Below are 23,248 nucleotides of genomic sequence, written 5' to 3'. Positions count from 1 at the left end.
TGCAATAATGTCATTTGCCGCAACATGGATGGACCTAGAGTTTATCATACTAAGTGAGGTAAGTTAAAGACAGATATCATATGATATAACTTATATGTGGAATCTAAAAAAATGATACAAATCAACTTATTTACAAAACAGAAACAGACTCACAGACATAATTACCAAAGGGGAAAAGGGTTACCAAAGGGGAAAGGGGAGGGGGAGGGATCAGTTAGGAGTATGGGATTAACAGATACACACCACTGTATATAAAATAGATAAAAACAACAAGGGTTTACTGTATAGCACAGGGAACTATATTCAATATCTTGTAATAACCTATAATGGAAAAGAATCTGAAGCTGTACACCTGAAATTAACACAATATTTTAAGTCAACTATAGTTAAAAAAAAACTTAAAAATTAAAAGAAAGAAATAAAATTGAAAAAGATCTTTTTGGTAGCTTATATTAGTATAAGCTGGAGAAAAACAGTTTCTACTTTTTGTAGTAATTTGTTCTTAGAGTGGAAAAAGTGAAAATTTGTCTTAAAACTTTTTTTTTTCCTGATGGATCAGAACTATTTTAGTATTGTGTTTATTGACCAAAGATTCTGTGTGCAGTTACTCATCAGTGAGACAAATGATATATCATACATGTAAAGGATATTGCCATAATTGAATTATTTTAAGTAGTAAAATCATATTCTCAGACACACATAGTTGGCTTAAATGTGCTATATCAGCGATTATTGAAGTGACTTCTTATGCGTGACATATACATGTACCGCATAAAAATGTTAAAAGGACGACATAAAAATCTGGCAAGACAAATGGCTACAAGTAGGGGGAAAAAATTAAGCATTCAGTCTTCTCAGAATTTAGAAGAACTTGTAGGGTGGGGTGGTGGTACATACATTAGATGGCTGGGCATAGCTATTAATAGTTGTCCGAGGGCTTCCCTGGTGGCACAGTGGTTGGGAGTCCACCTGCCAATGCAGGGGACACAGGTTCAAGCCCTGGTCCGGGAAGATCCCACATCCCGTGGAGCAACTAAGCCCGTGCGCCACAACTACTGAGCCTGCGCTCTAGAGCCCGCGAGTCACAATTACTGAGCCCGTGTGCTACAGCTACTGAAGCCCGCACACCAGAGCCCATGCTCTGCAGCAAGAGAAGCCACCGCAAGGAGAAGCCTGCACTCTGCAATGACTAGTAGCCCCCGCTCCTCACAACTAGAGAAAAGCCCGCACACAGCAACGAAGATCCAGCATAGCCAAAAAAAAAAAGTTGTCCGAGATAACAGTTGATGCTTGATCGGCCCTTGGTAAGGTGGTCACTAGTACAATGCCTTCTTTGAAAACTGTATCAATTTATGCTCCATCAGTATTTTGGAGCTATGTATCAAAAGCCTTAAAACTTAAAGTTCTTATTCTTTAACCCAGTAATTGAAGTAGTCCTTTGGTGGAAGGGAGGTGGAAGAAATTAAGAGAACTATTTATATGCAAAGATGTTTTTTCAGCATTGTTTGAATAGCAAACTAAATAGGAAAGACGAACTAAATATTCAAGGATGTGAGGTGTGGTTAAATTATAGTATAGACCTATGATACAGTACAGATAATATTTGGTAAGGGTCTACAACACAAGGAATTGGCTTTTATATTTTTATATTAACAAAAAAACCTAACAGTAAATTTAACAGAATACCAAATATAACAACGTCATTATTATGGGAATGCCAAAGGAAAATACCATTTTATACTAAGCATATATTATTTTATGGGTGAGGTAGAGGAGACACTAAAATGAAAGAAGGAAAGATGATCAGGAACATCCTAATTTTCCCTAGCCACAGACAGTTAAGATTTCTAATAGCCATTTTTGTACCTACATATTTAAAGATAATACCAGGAGTATCAATCTAGGTGTTTCAGAGGAGTGAAAGTGTCATTAAATGTTTGTTTTTTATTGCCCAGTTTGGGGAAGACCCCTCCCAGGACATGGGCGCGCGCGCGCGCGCACACACACACACACACACACACACACACACACACAGCTGAGGAGTAAAAGCAGAAAGGAAACTAGAGTAAGTTGTGACTTAAAAGTGTTAGTGTTGAATAAAAAGTGCTGAGACAGGAAGATTTGAGACTATAAATTTTTTTTTTTTTTTTAAAGAAATTCACGTTCTTTTTTATTTATTTATTTATTTATTTATGACTGTGTTGAGTCTTCGTTTCTGTGCGAGGGCTTTCTCTAGTTGCGGCAAGTGGGGACCACTCCTCATCGCGGTGCGCGGGCCTCTCACCATCGCGGCCTCTCTTGTTGCGGAGCACAGGCTCCAGACGCGCAGGCTCAGTAATTGTGGCTCACGGGCCCAGTTGCTCCGTGGCATGTGGGATCTTCCCAGACCAGGGCTCGAACCCGTGTCCCCTGCATTGGCAGGCACATTCTCAACCACTGCGCCACCAGGGAAGCCCGAGACTATAAATTTTTAAATGGCAAGGTATTAGTAGTGACAGTTAATAAAAATGCATATGTATGTGCTTTTAGATTTACAAAATAGACTTTAGTAAGAACTTTTTTTCTGATTCCTGAGAGTATATCAAAAGTTTTTCGTGCACTTTCTTACTAGATTCTTGGAAAAGTTAATTGTTAGCATGAACAGCCAGTAATCTATATTATAAACTGGTTTTATAATCTATTTTATAGCAAAGTTACTTCTAGTTAGTAGTACTCAAACTTTTTGAAATCCAAGGTAATTAAGATAATTTTATGTTGATGGGTGATATCTATATTATGTCAAGATTTCTCATGTAGATTTTGACCGAAGGCCACTTAAAGTACAAAAGGTGAAGTAGAGCCCCCAACAGTCATTTTGAAGTTAGCTCTAAGGCTAATCTTTTATAATAATGTTGTGGTATGTAAGAAAATATCGTTACTTTTTATAGCCACATAATGTACTATTGTATGTAATTTACTTTAAAATCATTCTGTAGGAAGGCACCAATATGGCACGATATTAATAATTGTTAAGTATAGGCGATGTGTGCATTAAAAAGTTGTGTCCACTTTTCTGCATATTTGAAAAATTTCATAATAAGAAAAAAGAAAAACCTAGCATGCTTAAGTAGTCTTGTTAGAAAAGCTGAAGGAAAAATTACTCATAGTAATACTTTGAATAAGGTATGGTGTAGGATGAACTTTCTCCTTAGATTGAAATTATTATATGTAATGGATATATATTTTTCTAAACCTTATAGAGTTTAAATCAGAAATAGATGAATTTTGAGGTGTTCTTTACAAAATATATAATTGGAAAAGAGTATATGTTAAGCAAAAAGAGAAAAATAAAAGGAAGTGTGCATGTATCCATTACCTCATTAGACTGGATAAGTTGGTGATCCCCCAGCACCCTCTTTCTTTGTCAGAGCACCACTTGGTGGTGATAAAGCTGTCAGGACACACAGCATTCTAAATGTAGTCTATAGTTGTGGTCACTTGCATCTGGGAACATTTAGTACTTCATTTTTTTTAAAAAAAGCATTATACTCCCTTTATCTTGATTGGTACTTAGTGGGCTTTTCCCCATTTTTGTTTCTCATAATTCTTTTTGAAGTTGGAACTTTGATCCCCTGAGTTGATCCTCTTGTTTCTTCTCTTGTATTCTGTGTGTCTTTCTCCTTTATGCTCTAGGAGTTTTTCTCAATTTCAGTTATCTATTGAACTTTTTATTTTTATTTATTCTCTCCAGTTTTTATGAGGGTAATAAAGTGAAACGTTCTGTTTCCCTCCCCACCTTACCCCGATTTTAAAGTTTTGTTTCTCTGGAGTCTGGTTTTCCTGAAGTCTTTGGTAAGCCTTAGTTGATTAGGAGCTCTAGGCCCTTAATGTATGGCAGGGTGTAGTAGAGGGGAGCCAGCCCTTGGGCTGAAAGCTCTGCCCAGAGGAAGAATAAGGAAAGCTTTACTTTGGGGCAAGATTCTGCTGTAGTTCTCTGGATAGGATATTCAATTTCTTCAGTAAATATTTCTCAAATTTTAGGTAAATTTGGATTTGTCTGCAGATCAGTGTAGGGGTGAGTTGGTATATACTGCTGCTTATGTAGATCCCCATTTTCATTCCTACTTTTTACTTCTTTACTTGCTGATTGACACTTGGCCTCCCTCACTTCAGAGGGTTGCCATGAAGAGCAAGAATAATTTTTATGTATGTTGCATAAGTTTGAAAGTGCTATAAAAAAAATAATAGTACTAAGACGTCCCCAACATGCAAATAGATATTATAAGTTTGGAACATGAACTTGCTTTTTTCCATAAAATCATTATAATCATGGTCAAGTTACTAGGTCAGCCCACATAAGTAGATTTTACCCAGTAATATGGCTAATATGTTTTGCCTTTGTCTCAACAAGGAAAAAAACACTATAAATATTTTTTTTTCTTGATGCCAGATACATCAAAGCACTTCTTAAACAGCTGCACCTGTAGATGTGACTAGTTGGTTTCTGAGCCCTGTGGCATTGGCCAGAGGAGAAGCTCAGTGTAAAACATGTTTTAAGTCCCCTTCCCTGGAAATATATTGGGAGCTGGAGAGGGGAACCCATTTTTCAGAGGGGTGGAGAAATAGTTAAATAGCCAGTCTCAAAGATAGGCAAAAGATACGAACTAAAATACAGCCATCAGTGGACAGAGAACCTGGGTTTCTTCCATCATAGTATTTCTCAACATATGGTCTGCAGATCACTTTCTGCATCCTTAGAATGTTCATTAAAAGTGCAGGTTTCTACACACCCCCTCCCATCCTATTGAATCAAAACAATAAACACATAATCCTACTTAGTACATGATTTTAAAATACAAGTTTCTTGTTGACAGGAATCACCTTTGTTATTTTCTGTCCTTCACTTTGCCTTGTAAGTAAATCGTCAGTTGTTCCTACTGTGGACGATAAAACAATTGTGTCCACAACTCTTGTCAGCTTCAGGTGTCAAGTGATCTTTGTGGTTATAAAAATCTAGTTTTGGAAGAGCAAATCCAGGAATAATCAACACATGCTTCCTTTACATAGAGAAGATAAGACTTTTAGAGTACAGTTTCCAACTGCATTATGTTAAACACATTTAAACTTTTTTGAACACTGATAGAAAACACAGTTCACACTTAAATATCTTAGTCCACATTGGTAATTTACATCTAATTTTTAATTTGTAGTGCAAGAGGAACTTGTTTGGGGCAGACTATGTAATAAAGGAAGTTTTGTTATTAGGAATATCTAGAGACCATAAGCCCTTAAACTGGTCTCATTTGCAAATAGCTCCCTGTGTAATTCAGTGTTTTCCTGAGTATTACACAAAAATGCCAAAATGCAGACATAAATTAGATGCTAAGATTTTTTAATATATATGTGAGTGATTTTTACATTGATCAAAGCATTCACTTGTATTTATAATAAATCATTGCTATAAAATTGAACTTAGAAAAGTTTGACTAAAAAAGGGGCTTTTAATTTGTGTTGCAAACTTTGAGAAGTAATTTTACTTCTTAGTAAAAAATCTGAAATCTACTGTTCTGATCCAGTCACCACACATACCTTATGAAGGTATTTTAGATGGCATTGTATTATATCAGAAAAGAAAACAGTAACAATTGACCCGTTAAATGAACATTTGGTGTTTGTTTGTTTTTTTTTAATTTGGTGTTTTTAAAATCCCACTGGACCTCTATTGCCCAAAGAAGACCTATGAATTTTGCAGTGAAAGAAATTAAAAAGGGAGAGGAGAGGACTTTTGGAACTCAAGGAGGAGTTGATTTTGAATAGCTTTTTCCCCTCCCTGGCTTTCATTAGTAGAGTGCTTATGCTTTGTCATCTTCAGTAATTTTGCTTTTTTGACATCCTGTGTACCTGTAATTTATATTTCTCCTGAAAAGAGGTGCTTGTTAAAGAGAAGTTTTCACTTAGAAGTTTGGCAATGATAGAGCTGTGGTTGAAGTGTTTGGAGGAGACCATGAGGTCTGTGTTTCACTGTATCACACGGTGAAAGACGACTTGGGGCTTTTTGTGGAGGTCGTCCATGATGTTTGACAGGCCATCCTAGTGACTTATGAGTATTAAAATCAAACAATTTTAAATCCTAATGACTTTGATTAACTCTTTTAGGGTCTCTGAAGTACACCATACTACGGTTTTGAAAATCTTGCGTGGACAATGGCTACCCAAGGTTTGTATCATAAGTCTTTAGTTACTGAATTGGGGCTCTGCTTCATTGCCATTAACCCAGTCTGGCTCAGATTCCCCTGCTTTCCTCTCTCCCTGCTTACTTGTCAGGCTACCTTTTGCTCCATTTTCTGCTCACTCCTCCTAATGGCTTGGTGAAATAGCAAACAAGCCACCAGCAGGAATCTAGTCTGGATGACTGCTTCTGGAGCCTGGATGCAGTACCATTCTTCACTGATTCAGTGAGTAACTGTTAGGTGGTCTCCTAAGAGTACAGATTTTTCGTCACTGAGCTGATCCTGGCCATCATTCTGTTATCCTTGGCTGTCTTTCAGACTTGACTATTTCTAAAAAGATTTCAGTGAGTCATATCATAGATTTTTATTTTCAAATTAAGGTAACATTTCTCTGGTAGTAACACTAATGCTGTTTGATTTTTATAGCTGACTTGATGGAGCTGGACATGGCCATGGAGCCAGACAGAAAAGCAGCTGTTAGTCACTGGCAGCAACAGTCTTACCTGGACTCTGGAATCCATTCTGGTGCCACTACCACAGCTCCTTCTCTGAGTGGTAAAGGCAATCCTGAGGAAGAGGATGTGGATACCACCCAAGTCCTGTATGAGTGGGAGCAGGGATTTTCTCAGTCCTTCACTCAAGAACAAGTAGCTGGTAAGAGTATTATTGCCTTACTGAAAGTCAGAATGCAGTTTTGAGAATTAAATAGTTATTCTAATAAAAGTTAGTGTATAATAGCTTAAATAAAATGGTGTGGTAAAGAGAAGGGAGTGATTGCAATATCACCTTGACTGTTTAGGATAGCAAATACTCGGTGAATGCTGAGCTATGGATAGTGAGTGTTGAATTTACCTTTTGCAGATATCGATGGACAGTATGCAATGACTCGAGCTCAGAGGGTACGAGCTGCTATGTTCCCTGAGACATTAGATGAGGGCATGCAGATCCCATCTACACAGTTTGATGCCGCTCATCCCACTAATGTCCAGCGTCTGGCTGAACCATCACAGATGCTGAAACATGCAGTTGTAAATTTGATTAACTATCAAGATGATGCAGAACTTGCCACACGTGCAATCCCTGAATTGACAAAACTGCTAAATGATGAAGACCAGGTAAGTAGTGACATGGCTAGCTTTTTAATCTGCTTTGAAGGAAACTCCCAAGGAAGTAGTCTTATAATATCTACCCAGTATCAGTATTTGAAAACTGGAAAATGACGTCTCTTAATTCCTGTACATTATAGGTGGTGGTTAATAAGGCTGCAGTTATGGTCCATCAGCTTTCTAAAAAGGAAGCTTCCAGACACGCCATCATGCGTTCTCCTCAGATGGTGTCTGCTATTGTACGCACCATGCAGAATACAAATGATGTGGAAACGGCTCGCTGTACTGCTGGGACCTTGCACAATCTTTCCCATCATCGTGAGGGCTTGCTGGCCATCTTTAAGTCTGGGGGCATTCCTGCCCTGGTGAAGATGCTTGGGTAAGAAAACATGGTCAGAATGCTCCAAGCTCAGAAGGAGAAGAGTGCAATCGCAACATTTCTGATGAGACTTTTTTCTTCTTCCCAGTTCACCAGTGGATTCTGTATTGTTTTATGCCATTACAACTCTCCACAACCTTTTATTGCATCAGGAAGGAGCTAAAATGGCAGTGCGTTTAGCTGGCGGGCTGCAGAAAATGGTTGCCTTGCTCAACAAAACAAATGTTAAATTCTTGGCTATTACAACAGACTGCCTTCAGATTTTAGCTTATGGCAATCAAGAAAGCAAGGTAAAAGAATTGTATTGAACGTGGTTGTCATGGAGCATGGGAGACCCCCAATGTCATGTCCTTCTATGGATTTTGGCAAATTCATTGTATGCCTCACCCTTTGTATGTATCCTAGAAAAGTTGGACATCTCTGTTTCTTTAAATATTTGAGTTGTCAGTGTGTAATGCACTATGCTAGGTGATAGGGATATAGCACACAAGCTTCTCTTAAAGCTTTCATTCTTGGGTGGAAGAGAGACACTGAAATAATACCCTAATTACTATTTAATTCATGTGTTAGGAGGAAGTAAAGGGGCTATGAGAGCATGTAAATGAACCAGACCCTCTTTTGAGGGTTCAAGCAGATTTCTTGGAGAAAGTGATAGTTGAGTTTAGCTCTTAAGGATAAGAAGGGATTGATTAAAGGTGAATGAAGGTTAGGGAGAGGAAATGGCATCTTTGACAGTTCTGCTGAGGGAGGAGCAGGGCAAGATTTGGAAATTCAGGAAATGCAAAGAGTAAGGAAGAGGAAGTGTGTGAGGTGAGACTGTTGAGATAGGGCAGATCCTGCAGGGCTTAGGGGAACATGTTAAAAGGATAATGGGAAACAGTTTTTAGCAGAGGCGTGAAGTGATGAGATGTGTTTTCAGAAGATCGGGGTAGAGTCAGGAGGTGGGGGTGTGTGGGGGAGTAAAGGGCAAGAATGACTATTTTATGCTGTCTCTTTTTGAGGTGGATATGAGATATGATTAGGAAAAGCAAAGAGCTAGATCATTAAGAGTTTTTAAGTGCCCATTCTGGTTCACATTTTCACTCAACACTTCAGCTTTGATGTAACTTGTGTATCTGGGCATTACTGTTTCATACCAACACGGTTTTTGGTTGTTTTTGTTTTTCCTTTTACTATGATCAGTGTGGGAAGAAGAAAATTGGGCCAGAGTTTATATATTTTTGGGAGGACTGGGGTGCATGAATTTGAGTGAAATGTTGTAGAAGGAGGGGTTAAATAGGGCCCCAGTATGGGGCTCTAGCTAATGAGGACCAGGAATATATTTAAGTCATTAAGCTGGCTGAAATTCTTGTATAATAAAATAGGTTGGTAATAGTAGCTTTTCTCAGGCATTTGATCAAGATTCCATGACTAACAATACATACACATCTTTCCAGCTGATCATTTTGGCTAGTGGTGGACCTCAAGCTTTAGTGAATATAATGAGGACCTACACCTATGAGAAACTACTGTGGACCACAAGCAGAGTACTGAAGGTGCTGTCTGTCTGCTCTAGTAATAAGCCGGCTATTGTCGAAGCTGGTAAGTATGCTTGTCTATTCTGGGTTCTCATGTTTGCAGCACGTGTAGTTCTAATTAGATTACCTTTCTTAGGAAAAGGGTGATAGAACTGACCTTAACAGACTGAAAGTAGATGGTCCTATTCCGTTTGAAGCCAAAGTTGCATTCAGACAAAGTATATGTTCTGCTTGACACCTTCTTTGGTGCTATTCAAGCCTAGTTTAAGTAGTGTTCATATTACCCATCAAAAGTGATGGCTGATACTTGGCTTGATAACAGCTATTCCAGAAATACCTGGAATGCGTGCAAAAAATACAGATTTTTAGACTTATTTAATCAGAATCCCTGGAGTGTTGAAGTGACAAGAGAGTCAGTAGGTAGCTGGAAATGTATGGGACTGGAGGGCTAGGAATCTTGATTTTTAGAAGTTCCCTAGGTTATTCTGATGCTCATTTGTTTATTCTGAAAATATTCAGCCCCTGTGTTTCAAGCACTGTAATAAGCACATGGTATACAATGGATAACAAAATAGGTATGGTCCCTGTATTTATTCTTACAGGTGGTGAGGGTGACAAAAATATGCAGAAAGATGGAGTGATCACATATTGGAATGAATGTTACAAGAGAAATGAACAGCAAGCAAATAGTGATACAGAATTAATGGGGAGGGAAGGGGCTTCCCTGAGAGGGGGATGTTAAATGAAATTGCAGAATGAGAAGGTGTTATCTGTATGAGAAGGATTAAGTGCCTTCCAGATGGTCCTGAAGGTAGGAAAGAAATTGTTGAGTTCTAGGTGCTGAAGAGAAAGTCTGTGTAACTAGAACCTAGTGAGTGATGGGATGAATAGCTCAGGATGAGGGTAATGAGCTAGAGCCAGGCAGGGCTATATTGTGCAGGAGTTTCTAGGTCCCTGGAAGATGTTTATTCATGCTTTATTCCAGCTTTGGAAACACAGGTGTAGAATGCTTAGGTCAATTTGAAATATTAGGTGGGATCCAAATCCTAAAGGGCTCCTGAAGGTTATGCTAAAGCATTTGGTCTTTATCTTTCTTTTTTAAAATTAATTAATTAATTAATTAATTTTTGGCTGTGTTGGGTCTTTGTTGTTGTGCGCGGGCTTTCTCTAGTTGCGGCAAGCGGGGGCTACTCGTCCTTGCGGTGCGCGGACTCCTCATCGTGGTAGCTTCTCTTGTTGCGGAGCACGGGCTTTAGGCGCGTGGGCTTCAGCAGTTGTGGTGCAAGGGCTCAGTAGTTGTGGCTCACGGGCTCTAGAGCACAGGCTCAGTAGTTGTGGCGCACAGGCTTAGTTGCTCTACGGCATGTGGGATCTTCCTGGACCAGGGCTTGAACCCGTGTCCCCTGCACTGACAGGCAGGTTCTTAACCACTGCGCCACCAGGGAAGCCCCTGGTCTTTATCTTACAATGAGAAGCTATTGATGGCTGTTGAGCAGTGGCACAGCATCACAGTGAGGTGTTGGGAATATTAATACTAGCATCGTATGACAGTTCGAATGACCAAAGGCAAGCAGACCAGGCCACTGGGATGTGTTATAGGCTTCTAGGAATGACGTCATTAGACATTAAAAATACATAGCAAAGGATGAATGTTATTTGAGTTGACATATTCAGAATGACTAAAGGTAGCTGGCAACGTATGCTACTGGAATGCAGGGGAAGACTGGGCTGGGATAGAGATTTGGGAGTTGCCCTCTTAGTGTATGTGGGTAAGGGCTACAGGGAAGAGGCAGGGGCGCCTCTAAGCCGTCTGCACCGGACTTTTACCCTGGGCATGCTGAATCAGAATGTGTGTGTGTTTAAGTCTCTCAGGCTATTCTGAGAGGCATCTGGAACTAAGATCCACTCTCTTAGAGTTAATAATTACAGTGGAGGGAGGGAATGAGATCTAGAGGGGAATCAAGTCTTTTTTTTTTTTCTATATATAATTTTACTTTTTTAAAAAAAATTTATTTATTTGGCTGCGCCAGGTCTTAGTTGCGGCACGTGGGATCTTCGTTGCTGTGTCAGGGATCTTTTAGTTGCGGCATGCGGGGTCTTTAGTTGTGGCATGTGAACTCTTAGTTGTGGCATGTGGGATCTAGTTCCCTGACCAGGGATCAAACCTGGGCCCCCTGCATAGGGAGCACGTAGTCTTAGCCACTGGACCACCAGGGAAGTAGCATCAGCCTTGTGCACTCTGTTAGCAGCTGGAGCTGCTATGAGGAACGAACCAGATAGGGATGATCTTGTCTTACTGTAGGGGTGGTAGGCTAAATTATAGTTGTGATAAATGCTGTGAGGGGAGAAGTACAGGGTGCCGTGAGAATTACAGCAAGTAGACCTAACCTAATTGAGGAAATAAAGCAGACCTGAAAAGATAAACAGGGAGACAAGGGAAAGTACATCCCACTGCATTTAGAAGTGATGTCAGTAGGAGAGAGATGGTGAAGTTAAGCCAGTGTGTGGGGAATTGAGCTTCCATTTAGACTCCTCTGCCAGTGTAAACGTCCTTCATTAGGGTTCTAAATGATAGAAGGTTGTGAATCTTTGAAGCACATCTTTTGAAGTCAGTGTCTTTTATACAGTCCCAGACATTAAGCGTTCTGGTGCCTTCTTTTTGGATTGTCCTCACCCCATGAGTTTACATAACTCCTTCAGGTCTTTGCTCAGATGTCACCTTCACACTTAGGTGACCTAATTACCCTACTTAAAAATGTAGCCCCCTCCTTTGTCTTGTGTTATGTTTTTTGTAGCACTTAACACCATTTGACACACTGTATAGTTTTAGTTTACTAATTGTGTATTTGTTTCTTGTCTGCCTCCAAGTAGACCATGAGCTCTGTGAAGGTAGGAATTTTAGACTGTTCTGCTCACTGGTATAGCTCCAACTCAAAACAGGGCCTGGTATTAAATGTTTTTGAAATAATTGGATGAAAGGAAATAAGTAATAGGAATATTACCTACAGGGGGACTGTGGAGAGAATGAAGGCTTTTTCCACACAGGGAAGGAACAATAGATATTTGACAGAAGTTGTCACTAGGTGAGATGAACTGGAAAAGAAAGGGAAACTGAGCAGCATTGTAGAAAATGAACGGAAATAAAGGACTTAGATGGAGGGGATAAGCTTTGGCAATAAAGAGGGACACGTTCTAAGACTAGAGAAGACACTTTGTACTGATACGACTTGTGAGCTAATAGCCATCGCCTTAGATATTTTTTAATCTTTTTAGGTGGAATGCAAGCTTTAGGACTTCACCTGACAGATCCAAGTCAACGTCTTGTTCAGAATTGTCTTTGGACTCTGAGGAATCTTTCAGATGCTGCAACTAAACAGGTAAATTCCGAGTAAACCGGTGCCTTAATGAAAAGAGTCAAGCTGAATATGTCCTGAGCGTCTGTTTTCATCTCCATAGGAAGGGATGGAAGGTCTTCTTGGGACCCTTGTTCAGCTTCTGGGCTCAGATGATATAAATGTGGTCACCTGCGCAGCTGGAATTCTTTCTAATCTCACTTGCAATAATTACAAGAACAAGATGATGGTGTGCCAAGTGGGTGGTATAGAGGCTCTTGTGCGTACTGTCCTTCGTGCTGGTGACAGGGAGGATATCACTGAGCCTGCCATCTGTGCTCTTCGTCATCTGACCAGCCGACACCAGGAAGCTGAGATGGCCCAGAATGCTGTTCGCCTTCACTATGGACTGCCAGTTGTGGTTAAACTCCTACATCCACCATCCCATTGGCCTCTGATCAAGGTAAATTGTCAGTGAAAGTAGAAGGTTGCAGAATTGAAAATGAACTACCTCTGACTATTATTAGATGGCTGTCTAGGCACCAGGGATTGATAAGTAGGAGTTGTATTCTTTAGTAAATAGGAAATATGTCTGGGATGGAGGTGAGGTTTTGAAGTGTTTCTGTAGTCAGTTTTACTTTCAAGTGATTGTGATAGATGTAGTGTGTTAGGAATTTTAGGCTAAGAAAATGGTTTTGTTGAGTTGTTTGCCAGTTCTTTACTCTTCCTTCTTTTCTGCAGGCTACCGTTGGATTGATCCGAAATCTTGCCCTTTGTCCCGCAAATCACGCACCTTTGCGTGAGCAGGGTGCCATTCCACGACTAGTTCAGTTGCTGGTTCGTGCACATCAGGATACCCAGCGCCGTACATCTATGGGTGGGACACAGCAGCAGTTTGTGGTAGGTAAATCTTAATAGTGACACCTGGCTATTTAAAAGGAATGCAAAAATCCATAAGATCCTGAACTACTGAGGTCATTGGCTCCCTCCATTCTCCCGCCTGCCTGAAGGGCTGCTTGCTGTTGACTAAAAAATCTGACATGTCTCCGTGGCTGCATAGAAGATAAGGAGTAATGTGGCCCCTAGTGGTATGTCCTTTGACATGTCCTTCACATCGTTGCCTCCTCAATCGTACGAAGGGGGTGTGGAGTGTGATTTACTGCTTTGGGGTCTCATTTAATCCATACAAAAGGTTCACATCCTTAGGAAGTAGCAGAGCCATAATTTGAATCCAAGTCTGTCTGATTTCAGAGTCTCTTATCCCCCACTGCAGTTCTACCTATAAATGTTAAACGTACCTTTTACTAGCTCTTCCAAGAGTGGTTTAAACTATTTCCCTGGACTTAACGAATGCCAACAAATTACAAGACTAAGTAGTAGCATTTCTGGGATCTTTACCTATAATCTTAGCCTGAAACTTTGATGTCAAGTTTGCAGTCTTAAAACTAGCTTCATTACAAGTATCTAAAGACACTTCTGATTCCTCAGAATGTGTTTTAAGACTCAGACCTTCAAAGAGTCTCTCTTATTTAATCAGGTTACTTTAGAGAACAAGACTTTACCAGGACAGATCTTGAGACTCTGATTGCTAGTTGTGATATGGATGCACTCATTAGGAGGCTTTGCCTTTCTCTATTCATTACTTTTGGTGTTGGCCTGTCTCCATGAGGTGGCTTAATAGAATGCAAAGGGTACCTTTTAAAATCTCCTCTCTAGGAAGAAAGGAGCTTTTGTGTCCTTATAAAAATGAAGTTGAATATAAAAGCTGCTGCAAGTAGCAGAATTATGACCTTTTTAAAAACTCAGATAGAGGGAAAGCAGATTGTAGTTATATTTTGCAAAAGCTAACTTCCTTCTCCCATATAGGCTATCAGTTGAATAGTCTTGGAGGAGGTGAGTGGATTTTCTACCGGCAGCTCAGTAGAATTTTAGCAGTTGGTGATAAAACTTTGCTGAGTTTTCACCAAATACACATAGATGTACAAAGATAGAGGGAGCATCTGAAAGAAAACACTGACATAGTCTGCACGTTACTTTCCCATCTTTGTGTATCTTTTCTTTATGTATCCCTTTACCCAGAGTGATTGGTGCCCTGACTGTAAGAAAGTTATCTTTGGGACGCAGAGGTATATTGAAGCTGTGCTTTGCTGTGCGCAGTACCGTGATGGGGGAGGGGTGCTGCTTGGAATTAGTGCTGACAAGAGGCCACTTTCAGAAAGTGACATTCAACTGAATGGAGTCCACCTTCATTCCTGAACTAATTAATTGCAAATTCTGGGGAACTTTGGGTTTATAGTGTGAATAACTAATCTAGTAATTGCTACTCAGAACAGAAAGCCTTTCAAGTATATAAACTTTAGAGAGGACAATGCCCTATTTATTAACCATATTTCTTTTGGTAGGAGGGGGTCCGCATGGAAGAAATAGTTGAAGGTTGTACTGGAGCCCTTCACATCCTAGCTCGGGATGTTCACAACCGAATTGTTATCAGAGGCCTAAATACCATTCCATTGTTTGTGCAGGTATGTTGCTTTTAAGTGAGGTGTTCTAGATTCTGTGTGTCAGTAAAACTTCAGGATTTTAAAGATAAGCAAAGTATCAGGAAATTAGAGACCAAAATCGGGGCAGCAGCATTTAATTTTTCATCTGCTATCACCATTTCTAAAATGGCAGTACTGCCCGTGCTTCCTGTTCAGAGTATAAAAAATAGAATCTCAGTGTGTCGTGTCCTTTCAGGTGAATACATTTATGAGAATTCCCTTCGGTTTTCTTGGGCAGTAGAAGGAGAAACATTGGGACTAGAACCTCAAGAAAGGAAGGAGACTTCCTACTCCACTTTTAGGGTTGCTCAGTTGTGAAGGGACGAAAGCTGGTCTGGGCTGCCAGAGCACAGGCCTCCAGCCACCTCTGGGTCTTCCAAGTTTTAGCTTGAATAACACTCTGACGAAAAGGTTCATAGCTAAAACTGCTCTAGAAAACCATTGCTCCTGAGCATCACTCAAGCACATAAATGTAGAGTTATGTGATCTAATACAGGCAGTACAGATACCGCTTACACTCGGAATTGGGAATTGGGAATGTTTACACTGCAGTGGGGTGCTTGCCATGTTTTAACTTTAGATTTAATTAGGTTTTGGGTGTATGTTTTCTCCTTAGCTACTTTATTCTCCCATTGAAAATATCCAAAGAGTAGCTGCAGGGGTCCTCTGTGAACTTGCTCAGGACAAGGAGGCTGCAGAAGCTATTGAAGCTGAGGGAGCCACAGCTCCTCTGACAGAATTACTTCATTCTAGGAATGAAGGTGTGGGTAAGTAGGAAAGGAACCAGAGCCTTTAGCTTGTGTACAGTGACGCCTCAGCTTCTCCTCAAGGACCTTTATTCCATCCTTCTCCCAGCAACATATGCAGCTGCTGTTTTGTTCCGAATGTCTGAGGACAAGCCACAGGATTATAAGAAGCGGCTTTCGGTTGAGCTGACCAGTTCTCTCTTCAGAACAGAGCCAATGGCTTGGAATGAGGTAGGCAGCGTGAGCACGTTTATTTGGCTGTTTGCTAGAGCAGGTATAAGGAGGTTTGTGGTTTCCTCTCAAACCACTCAGTACGTGTTCATTTGCACTGACTTTGTCCTTGGCTTGCATATTCATTCTTTACACTCTTAGCAACTGCTGTGAGGAAAAACTACAGCTTTAAACAGCCTGTTCAGAACAAACAAGTTAGAATTTCTAAGGGAGACAGATGAAAAAGGTAGCAGATTAAAGAACATTTTTCAAAAGGTTGTTAGGAAAGAGGCAGTCTATTAACCACTGTTGGAGGTCAGTTTATCAGTACTTCTTAAAAAATGCTCAATTTTTCACCTACTTTTCTACTTGAATTTCTATTAATTTGTTCAGTATTTGTCCTCAGTACAGTTGTTCATTGAAACAGTAGAACCACCCTGAAAGTTTTTTCAATTATGGTACATAGTCATAAAGTCAGTTGTTTTTGTTGAATGACTGGAGAGAGATCCTATATATCGTTAGGTGGAAAAAAAATAAAGCAAACTGCCAAACAGTGAGTAGTATGTTAGTTGGCTGTTTAATAGGCAATCTTAACACGTTCCGGCTTGAGCTCTGACCTTCCTCACCCACTCCCTTTCTCCAGACCTGTCCTCTCACAGTTAGTGGCAACTTCGTTCTTCTAATGCGCAGGCTCTAAAAGTCTTTTCATATAACATATCCTGTCAGCAACTCCTTTTGGGGGTAGACACTTTGCCTGTTTTGTTTCCTGTTACATTTCTAGCACCAGGAACAGTGCCTGGCACGTAGTAAGTACTTAATAATATATCCTTGTGGAAAGAATAAATCAGTATTGTTAATACTGTGTGCAATGGGAAAACATGTTTCTCTAGGTATCTTTGAAGGGTAGAGTTTGAAGTATTTCTGTATTGTATGCATCTGTATTTCAAAGTAATTCTGCATTTTCTAAGTATTTCTATAATGTTTGAGTTCTTTATTCTTTTCATAATCTGAAAATAAGTATGTTTTCAAAATATTAGACAGTATGCTTTGAGCTGAGAATTTTCATTTTGCTTCTTTGCCTTGTACCTGTTTATCTAGACTGCTGATCTTGGACTTGATATCGGTGCCCAGGGAGAACCCCTTGGATATCGCCAGGATGGTATGTGTCTCACATTTCTTGATTGTCTCCAGATCAAGCTAAAGGTCCAAAGCTTTATTTATCAAAAGAGCTGGTTTGCTCATCTGGGAAACCAGTGTTGGCAGGAAAGTAGTGGTAGCAATTAAAGGCAGTTCTTAAATTCTAGAGTCAGCAATAGTATCTTTATTGGAGCACAGGGAATTCTGAGCCACACACTGAGCAAGCAGTAGGATCACACCAATAAATATGTGTCACTACTGCTAGGCCTCTGCAGGACAGTGCAGGATGTCACAAGTCGCCTGGCTTTTTATTCAGTTTTTTTTGTTCAGAGGACCCATAATACCTGTGTCTGCAGCCCACCCAGGAAGTGAGAGTATGGAAACTTCTGTCCCCAAGCTCAGATCTGGGATGGGTATTTACATAGTTAGCTTTTCAGAAAACTCTAAAAATACAATTCAAATCTGGGTAGTGGCGAATGGAGCATAATTAGGGGTAGACCACTAACAGCTGTAACTATTCATCTTAAATTTATAATCTTACCTGGTTTTTCCTAGTTAATAAACCACTAGAGCTTATAAGCTTCTTACCTTGACAGGTACATATAAATGTTAACCCTTAATATAAAACATATACAGGTTTCATTGGAAACTGGCACATTTTCTTTGTACTTTTGTGGGTGTCGCCTGGACTTTCTAACAAATAGATTACAATTGCCAGACCTCCTTGTTATCGCCTTCACCTCCTGCCACGACTGCTTGATGCCTAGGTGTCACACACAGTAGATTGCTTGCTGCTGCTCCCCGCTCAGGAGCCTGTCCCTGCCTGGGTAAATGCCACATGTCCACGACTAGAACCTGCTGGTGGTCTGCCTTTGGTGGAAACAGACTTTGTGTAGCCTCATGGGTGGCCTGGCACTGGCACTTAGCTGAGGAAAGCTAGAAGTTGAAGAGGTTAGAAAGCAGCGCTTTCTGACAAGCTTGCTGCCCTTGGATGTCCCTAACCTTAGTGTTCACTTTTATGTCTTCTTTCTCTCTCCCTTACCCATTCCGTTGCTACCCCTGACTCTCCTAGATCCCAGCTATCGTTCTTTTCACTCTGGTGGCTACGGCCAGGATGCCTTGGGTATGGACCCCATGATGGAGCATGAGATGGGCGGCCACCACCCTGGTGCTGACTATCCAGTTGATGGGCTGCCAGACCTGGGGCATGCCCAGGACCTCATGGATGGGCTGCCTCCAGGTGACAGCAATCAGCTGGCCTGGTTTGATACTGACCTGTAAACCATCCTTTAGGTAAGAAGTTAAAAAAGCCAGTTTGGGTAAAATACTTTTACTCTGCCTACAAAACTTCAGAAAGACTTGGTTGGTAGGGTGGGAGTGGTTTAGGCCTATTTGTAAATCTGCCACAAAAAAAGATACATTGAAAGGAGATGTCTTGGAACATGTGAATGTTCTCAGATTTCTGGTTTGTTACGTGGTCATGTGTGGAAGTTATTAACTTTAATGTTTTTTGCCACAGCTTTTGCAACTTAATACTCAAATGAGTAACATTTGCTGTTTTAAACATTAATAGCAGCCTTTCTCTCTTTATACAGCTGTATTGTCTGAACTTGCATTGTGATTGGCCTGTAGAGTTGCTGAGAGGGCTCGAGGGGTGGGCTGGTATCTCAGAAAGTGCCTGACACACTAACCAAGCTGAGTTTCCTATGGGAACAATTGAAGTAAACTTTTTGTTCTGGTCCTTTTTGGTCGAGGAGTAACAATACAAATGGATTTTGGGAGTGACTCAAGAAGTGAAGAATGCACAAGAATGGATCACAAGATGGAATTTATCAAACTCTAGCCTTGCTTGTTAAAATTTTTTTTTAAATATCTGTAATGGTACTGACTTTGCTTGCTTTGAAGTAGCTCTTTTTTTTTTCTTTTTTTCTTTTTTTTGCAGTAACTGTTTGTTAGTTTTTTAAGTCTCTCGTAGTGTTAAGTTATAGTGAATACTGCTACAGCAATTTCTAATTTTTAAGAATTGAGTAATGGTGTAGAACACTAATTCATAATCACTCTAATTGTAATCTGAATAAAGTGTAACATTGTGTAGCCTTTTTGTATAAAATAGACAAATAGAAATGGTCCAATTAGTTTCCTTTTTAATATGCTTAAAATAAGCAGGTGGATCTATTTCATGTTTTTGATCAAAAACTTTATTTGGGATATGTATGGGTAGGGTAAATCAGTAAGAGGTATTATTTGGAACCTTGTTTTGGACAGTTTACCAGTTGCCTTTTATCCCAAAGTTGTTGTAACCTGCTGTGATACAATGCTTCAAGAGAAAATGCGGTTATAAAAATGGTTCAGAATTAAACTTTTAATTCATTCGATTGTGTCACTTTTTTTTCCTTGTCACTTAGTGGTTTGCGAGGGTAATAAATTATTTCACTGTGTGTCTTCCTCAGGGTGAAGCTGAATAAACTTAAGTTGTAATGATGGAAAGAGCCTTACTGCTAGTAGACAGAATTGTTTGTTTGCCAAGTTTCTTTAGCACTTGGCCCTGGGTTAAATTGCACCAAAAGTGTTTCAGCCTTGAAATGTTGATTCTGAGCTTGTGTAAGAAGAGGTGAGTCCACCGTCTCCAACTGCAGGACTCTGGGCTCAGAGCCTGTGGCCAAGACCCCTTCACCCTGGCTGCAGCCATGTGTATGATGCTGCCCACGGGACCAACGGCGTCTAGGCCTTTGCCTTTCAGTGTTGTTCTGTGTGGCCCAGTAGGCATCCCCCACCCCAGCCTCCATCACATGGTTTCATGCCTTTAAGGTAATAATGGAGAATTACTCACCTGGATTTGGACTTCAAGCACCTTCACAGAAGTGTGACTCATTTGGAGCAGGGAATTCCTTCAACTCCACTTTGAACTGATAGTTGAGATGGTTTACCTGCTGATGTTTATCTGAACATAATCAGAGAGAACTAGAATGGGCCTTCTTCCATGCTCTCTGCCAGGTGAGCCTGTCATCCTGGTGGTAGGTCTGACAAGCTTATTAGTTCATCCCTGAGGGCAGAGTCAGTAGACCTGTTTGTTAGAACTTGTGTTTGGGGCTTTAAAAAGCATGGAAGTGTCTTGTGCTTAGGGAGGGCTGTTTGTGATTTGCTGTGTATTTAAAAGCATGTATTCAGTACCTTTTTGTTGGATGAGGACCCTTTGAGAAAGCTTTATAAATTCTTCCCTGTGGTCTAAGATGTAATTGGGATTGGAGAGGAAACATTTGTGTACCTGGTGAGGGGCAGTTGTGCCTCCAGTGCATGACACAAAGAAGCAAGGCAGCGTTGCATGAACTATTAGTAAGTTACAGCTATTGGTCAGAGTGAAGATCTTTAGTGAGTTCAGCTTTTAACATACAGAACCACAGCGGGGTGTTTTTTTTAAAACCAGAAAACATTTCAGAGCTTTGCCTAAAATCATTATAGTTTTGAAGTTCCATGTAAAAACTTTATATGAAGGTTAATCTGATTCAGCAAGGTAGTTCTGCAATGTACTTAGAAGGACAAAGAGCCAAGAACGGCAAAGACACTGGTGAAGAATAAGATGATAGGAGGACTCGTTCTATCAGCTGTCAAGGCCTAACTGTAAAGCTAGAGGTAGTTAAATTAACACTTATTGGCATGTGTGTCGAAGTATACACTAAGTGAACAGAATAAGATGAAGACAATAGACACTTTAAAGGTAGCATTGGAGGTCAGTGTGAAAAAGAGGGGACTTTTTAGTAAAAGTGTAGAACAGTTAGGTAGCCATTTGGATAAAACTGAAATTAATGCAGGAAAAAAATCCATGATCAACAAAATATCAAAAGCCCGCACTGGAAGCCCATGTGTCCAATAATTTGCAAGAGAATGGCCGCAATGCAGTAAAAGACTACAGCTTCAACACAGTAGTATGGGTATATCTCAAATATGATACTGAACAAAAGCAAGTCACAAATGCATGCCGTAGGACTGCAAAAAGGCAAACTGTTTTAAGGAAATCATCCAGAGATAGTAAAACTAAAAAGCAAGAAAATTATTAGATTACCACAAAAAACAGAAGAGTGGTTACCTGGGGATGGAGGTGCATAGGACATCTGATCCCATTGCGGTGACCACCAATGAGCTGAAAAATGAAGCTTTTCCATGTTGGATGAGGTGTTCTAGACATGAGGCTTTGACCTGGTTATTGGAATCCTTGGCAGTGAAAGATCTTGAGATAAATATGTTGTCTTGATTAGTGTAATAAAAACAGAAGATCCGAATCGTGCCGTATGGTTTATAAACCAGCAGAGAGCTGAGTTGCTCCACTGCAGTTGTTTTGTTCTAGTAGGTGAGAATCTAACTGCCTTGCCTTGCTTGAGTGAACACCCATCAAATGCAATTAGAAAATAATGGGGGCAGGGGGCTGAAAAGGTAGTGCTTCCTTTTAGCAAACAGCTAAAGCTTGGAGGTGGTGGGAAGGGGAGGGCCGGTAGTTACCTGGGTCTGGGCCTCTGGTCACTGCGAGAATCCTGAGAGCTCTGATGGGTGGCTGGGGCCCAGGTCTTCTCAGAACTGGAGCTGGGGAAGCCACAAAAGGGTATGGGCCTCTCATGTGGGGCAGGGAAGGGTACTGCCCTCGGCCTCCCCCTTGTCTGCTCAGCCAGACTGCTCACGTCCCCTACCTCAGCTCATTAAGACTGGGGCTGCTGCTTTCCATAAGGCACCTTTGTGCGAAGGACAGAAAGGATCCCCTAACTCCAGGAGGACATAGCCTCACACCAGGGTGTAAAACTTGGCGTGGGCTAGCTTTAGCGCCTGTCACCCTGGGCTGAGCACCCTTGGTGGGGCACTAGCCCTGCTTGGGACCATCTCTTCCTTGCCCCTTGCCTATTCAAATACACCTTTCCTCTAAGAGGCAAGGCTGTGGGACTCAGGGCCAGGCATGGTCCACTTAACATGGTTCTGGAATGTTAAAACTTTCCTCCTGTTTCACCTTAAGCAGCAAAGACTCCTCCCTGCTCAGCTCAAAAGGGTAGAGAAAGAAGAATTCGATTGCTCTGAAATACCTTCTGGGGGACTCTAGGTCCAGAACTCCAGGGTGGTTCCCCTAAGAGCTGAATGAAAGGAGAGAGAACAGATTTCCTGGGAAAACAGGGAGAACTGTGCCTGTTCCCTGGACCAAAGAGGCAAAGCAACAGGAGCTGAAGGCCAGGCCTCCAGCTGCTCCATCAGCTTCCCCCACCCCAGGAGCACAGGCAAACCCAGCCAGGCCAGGGCCACCTGGGCGCACAGCCTGGTGATGGGCACGTTGCCCAGCAGGACTTCCTGTGGGCAGTAAGGAGGCTATGAGAGCAAATGACACTGCCTGCTCCTGGGTGGGGTTCCCCCTTACACCCCTGCTACTCAGCTCGACTCTGGACATCCCACTGGCAGACACACAGGCTGCGGAGTCCGAGTCCCAAGTTCAGCCCAGCAGTGGGGACTTGGGCAAGTGGACTGGCTCCTCTGAGCCTCAGTTTTCTCATCTATGAAATGGAGATAAGAAGGTCTGCTTGGCAGGTGGTGAGGTTTAAATAAGGTAAGTGACATCCACGCCTTTGAGGGAGGGGGGCACGGAGCTGCTGTGTTCGTTACAAAGCCAAACGGAAGCTGGCACACTACCCAGATCACCACGGCAAAGTGGGCCTGTTGGCAACAGTGTGCCCAGCTTCCCGTGATGCAGTAGGTGTGGGGCTGCCTGTGTGGCCCTGTGCCTCCCGCTTCTGCGTCCCCCGCCCATTCCCCCTGCATAGGGGCTGCTGCCTGGGACAGAAGCCCATCTGGGCTCAGGCAGCGTGTGTCAAGGGGCAGATCCCCTCTCTAAGCAGCCCAGAGCACTGCAGCTACTGATCTAGTCGAGCCCTTTCATTCTGCAGGTGGGGAAACAGAGGACCCAGAGAGGAGGCCAAGGAATGTTCTCAACTTGCTCACCTGGTTCAAGCTGCCCAGGATGCACCCCTCCCTCCCTCAGCACAACAGTCCCAGCCCCCTTCCGCAGTGTCCACCCACTATTTTCACAGGCTTGACTCTTACACA

General features: G+C 41.4%; 1 protein-coding gene across 5 annotated transcripts in view; it reads left to right on the top strand.

Moving 5' to 3' along the window:
• Nucleotides 1-21,449, top strand: part of CTNNB1 (catenin beta 1) — a 42,980-nt gene extending 21,531 nt beyond the window's left edge. The window contains exons 2-16 of one of the 5 annotated variants that reach the window (XM_036867661.1): nt 6,136-6,196; nt 6,636-6,863; nt 7,071-7,324; nt 7,456-7,694; nt 7,783-7,984; nt 9,131-9,275; nt 12,485-12,588; nt 12,668-13,006; nt 13,285-13,443; nt 14,946-15,065; nt 15,700-15,850; nt 15,939-16,060; nt 17,138-17,198; nt 18,249-18,469; nt 19,627-21,449. In XM_036867661.1, coding sequence (XP_036723556.1) covers nt 6,184-6,196; nt 6,636-6,863; nt 7,071-7,324; nt 7,456-7,694; nt 7,783-7,984; nt 9,131-9,275; nt 12,485-12,588; nt 12,668-13,006; nt 13,285-13,443; nt 14,946-15,065; nt 15,700-15,850; nt 15,939-16,060; nt 17,138-17,198; nt 18,249-18,457 — 2,346 coding nt within the window. In that variant the 5' untranslated portion in view covers nt 6,136-6,183 and the 3' untranslated portion in view covers nt 18,458-18,469; nt 19,627-21,449. Of the gene's footprint in view, nt 1-6,135; nt 6,197-6,303; nt 6,435-6,635; nt 6,864-7,070; nt 7,325-7,455; nt 7,695-7,782; nt 7,985-9,130; nt 9,276-12,484; nt 12,589-12,667; nt 13,007-13,284; nt 13,444-14,945; nt 15,066-15,699; nt 15,851-15,938; nt 16,061-17,137; nt 17,199-18,248; nt 19,552-19,626 lie in introns of those variants that run through there. The other 4 variants (XM_036867660.1, XM_036867659.1, XM_036867662.1 and 1 more) reach the window with 4 other exon arrangements.
• Nucleotides 21,450-23,248: the final 1,799 nt, after the last annotated feature.

The sequence above is a fragment of the Balaenoptera musculus genome, chromosome 11 (assembly GCF_009873245.2).
Source record: "Balaenoptera musculus isolate JJ_BM4_2016_0621 chromosome 11, mBalMus1.pri.v3, whole genome shotgun sequence".
Classification (NCBI taxonomy): Eukaryota; Metazoa; Chordata; class Mammalia; order Artiodactyla; family Balaenopteridae; genus Balaenoptera; species Balaenoptera musculus.
This window is presented reverse-complemented; position numbering and strand designations above follow the sequence as displayed.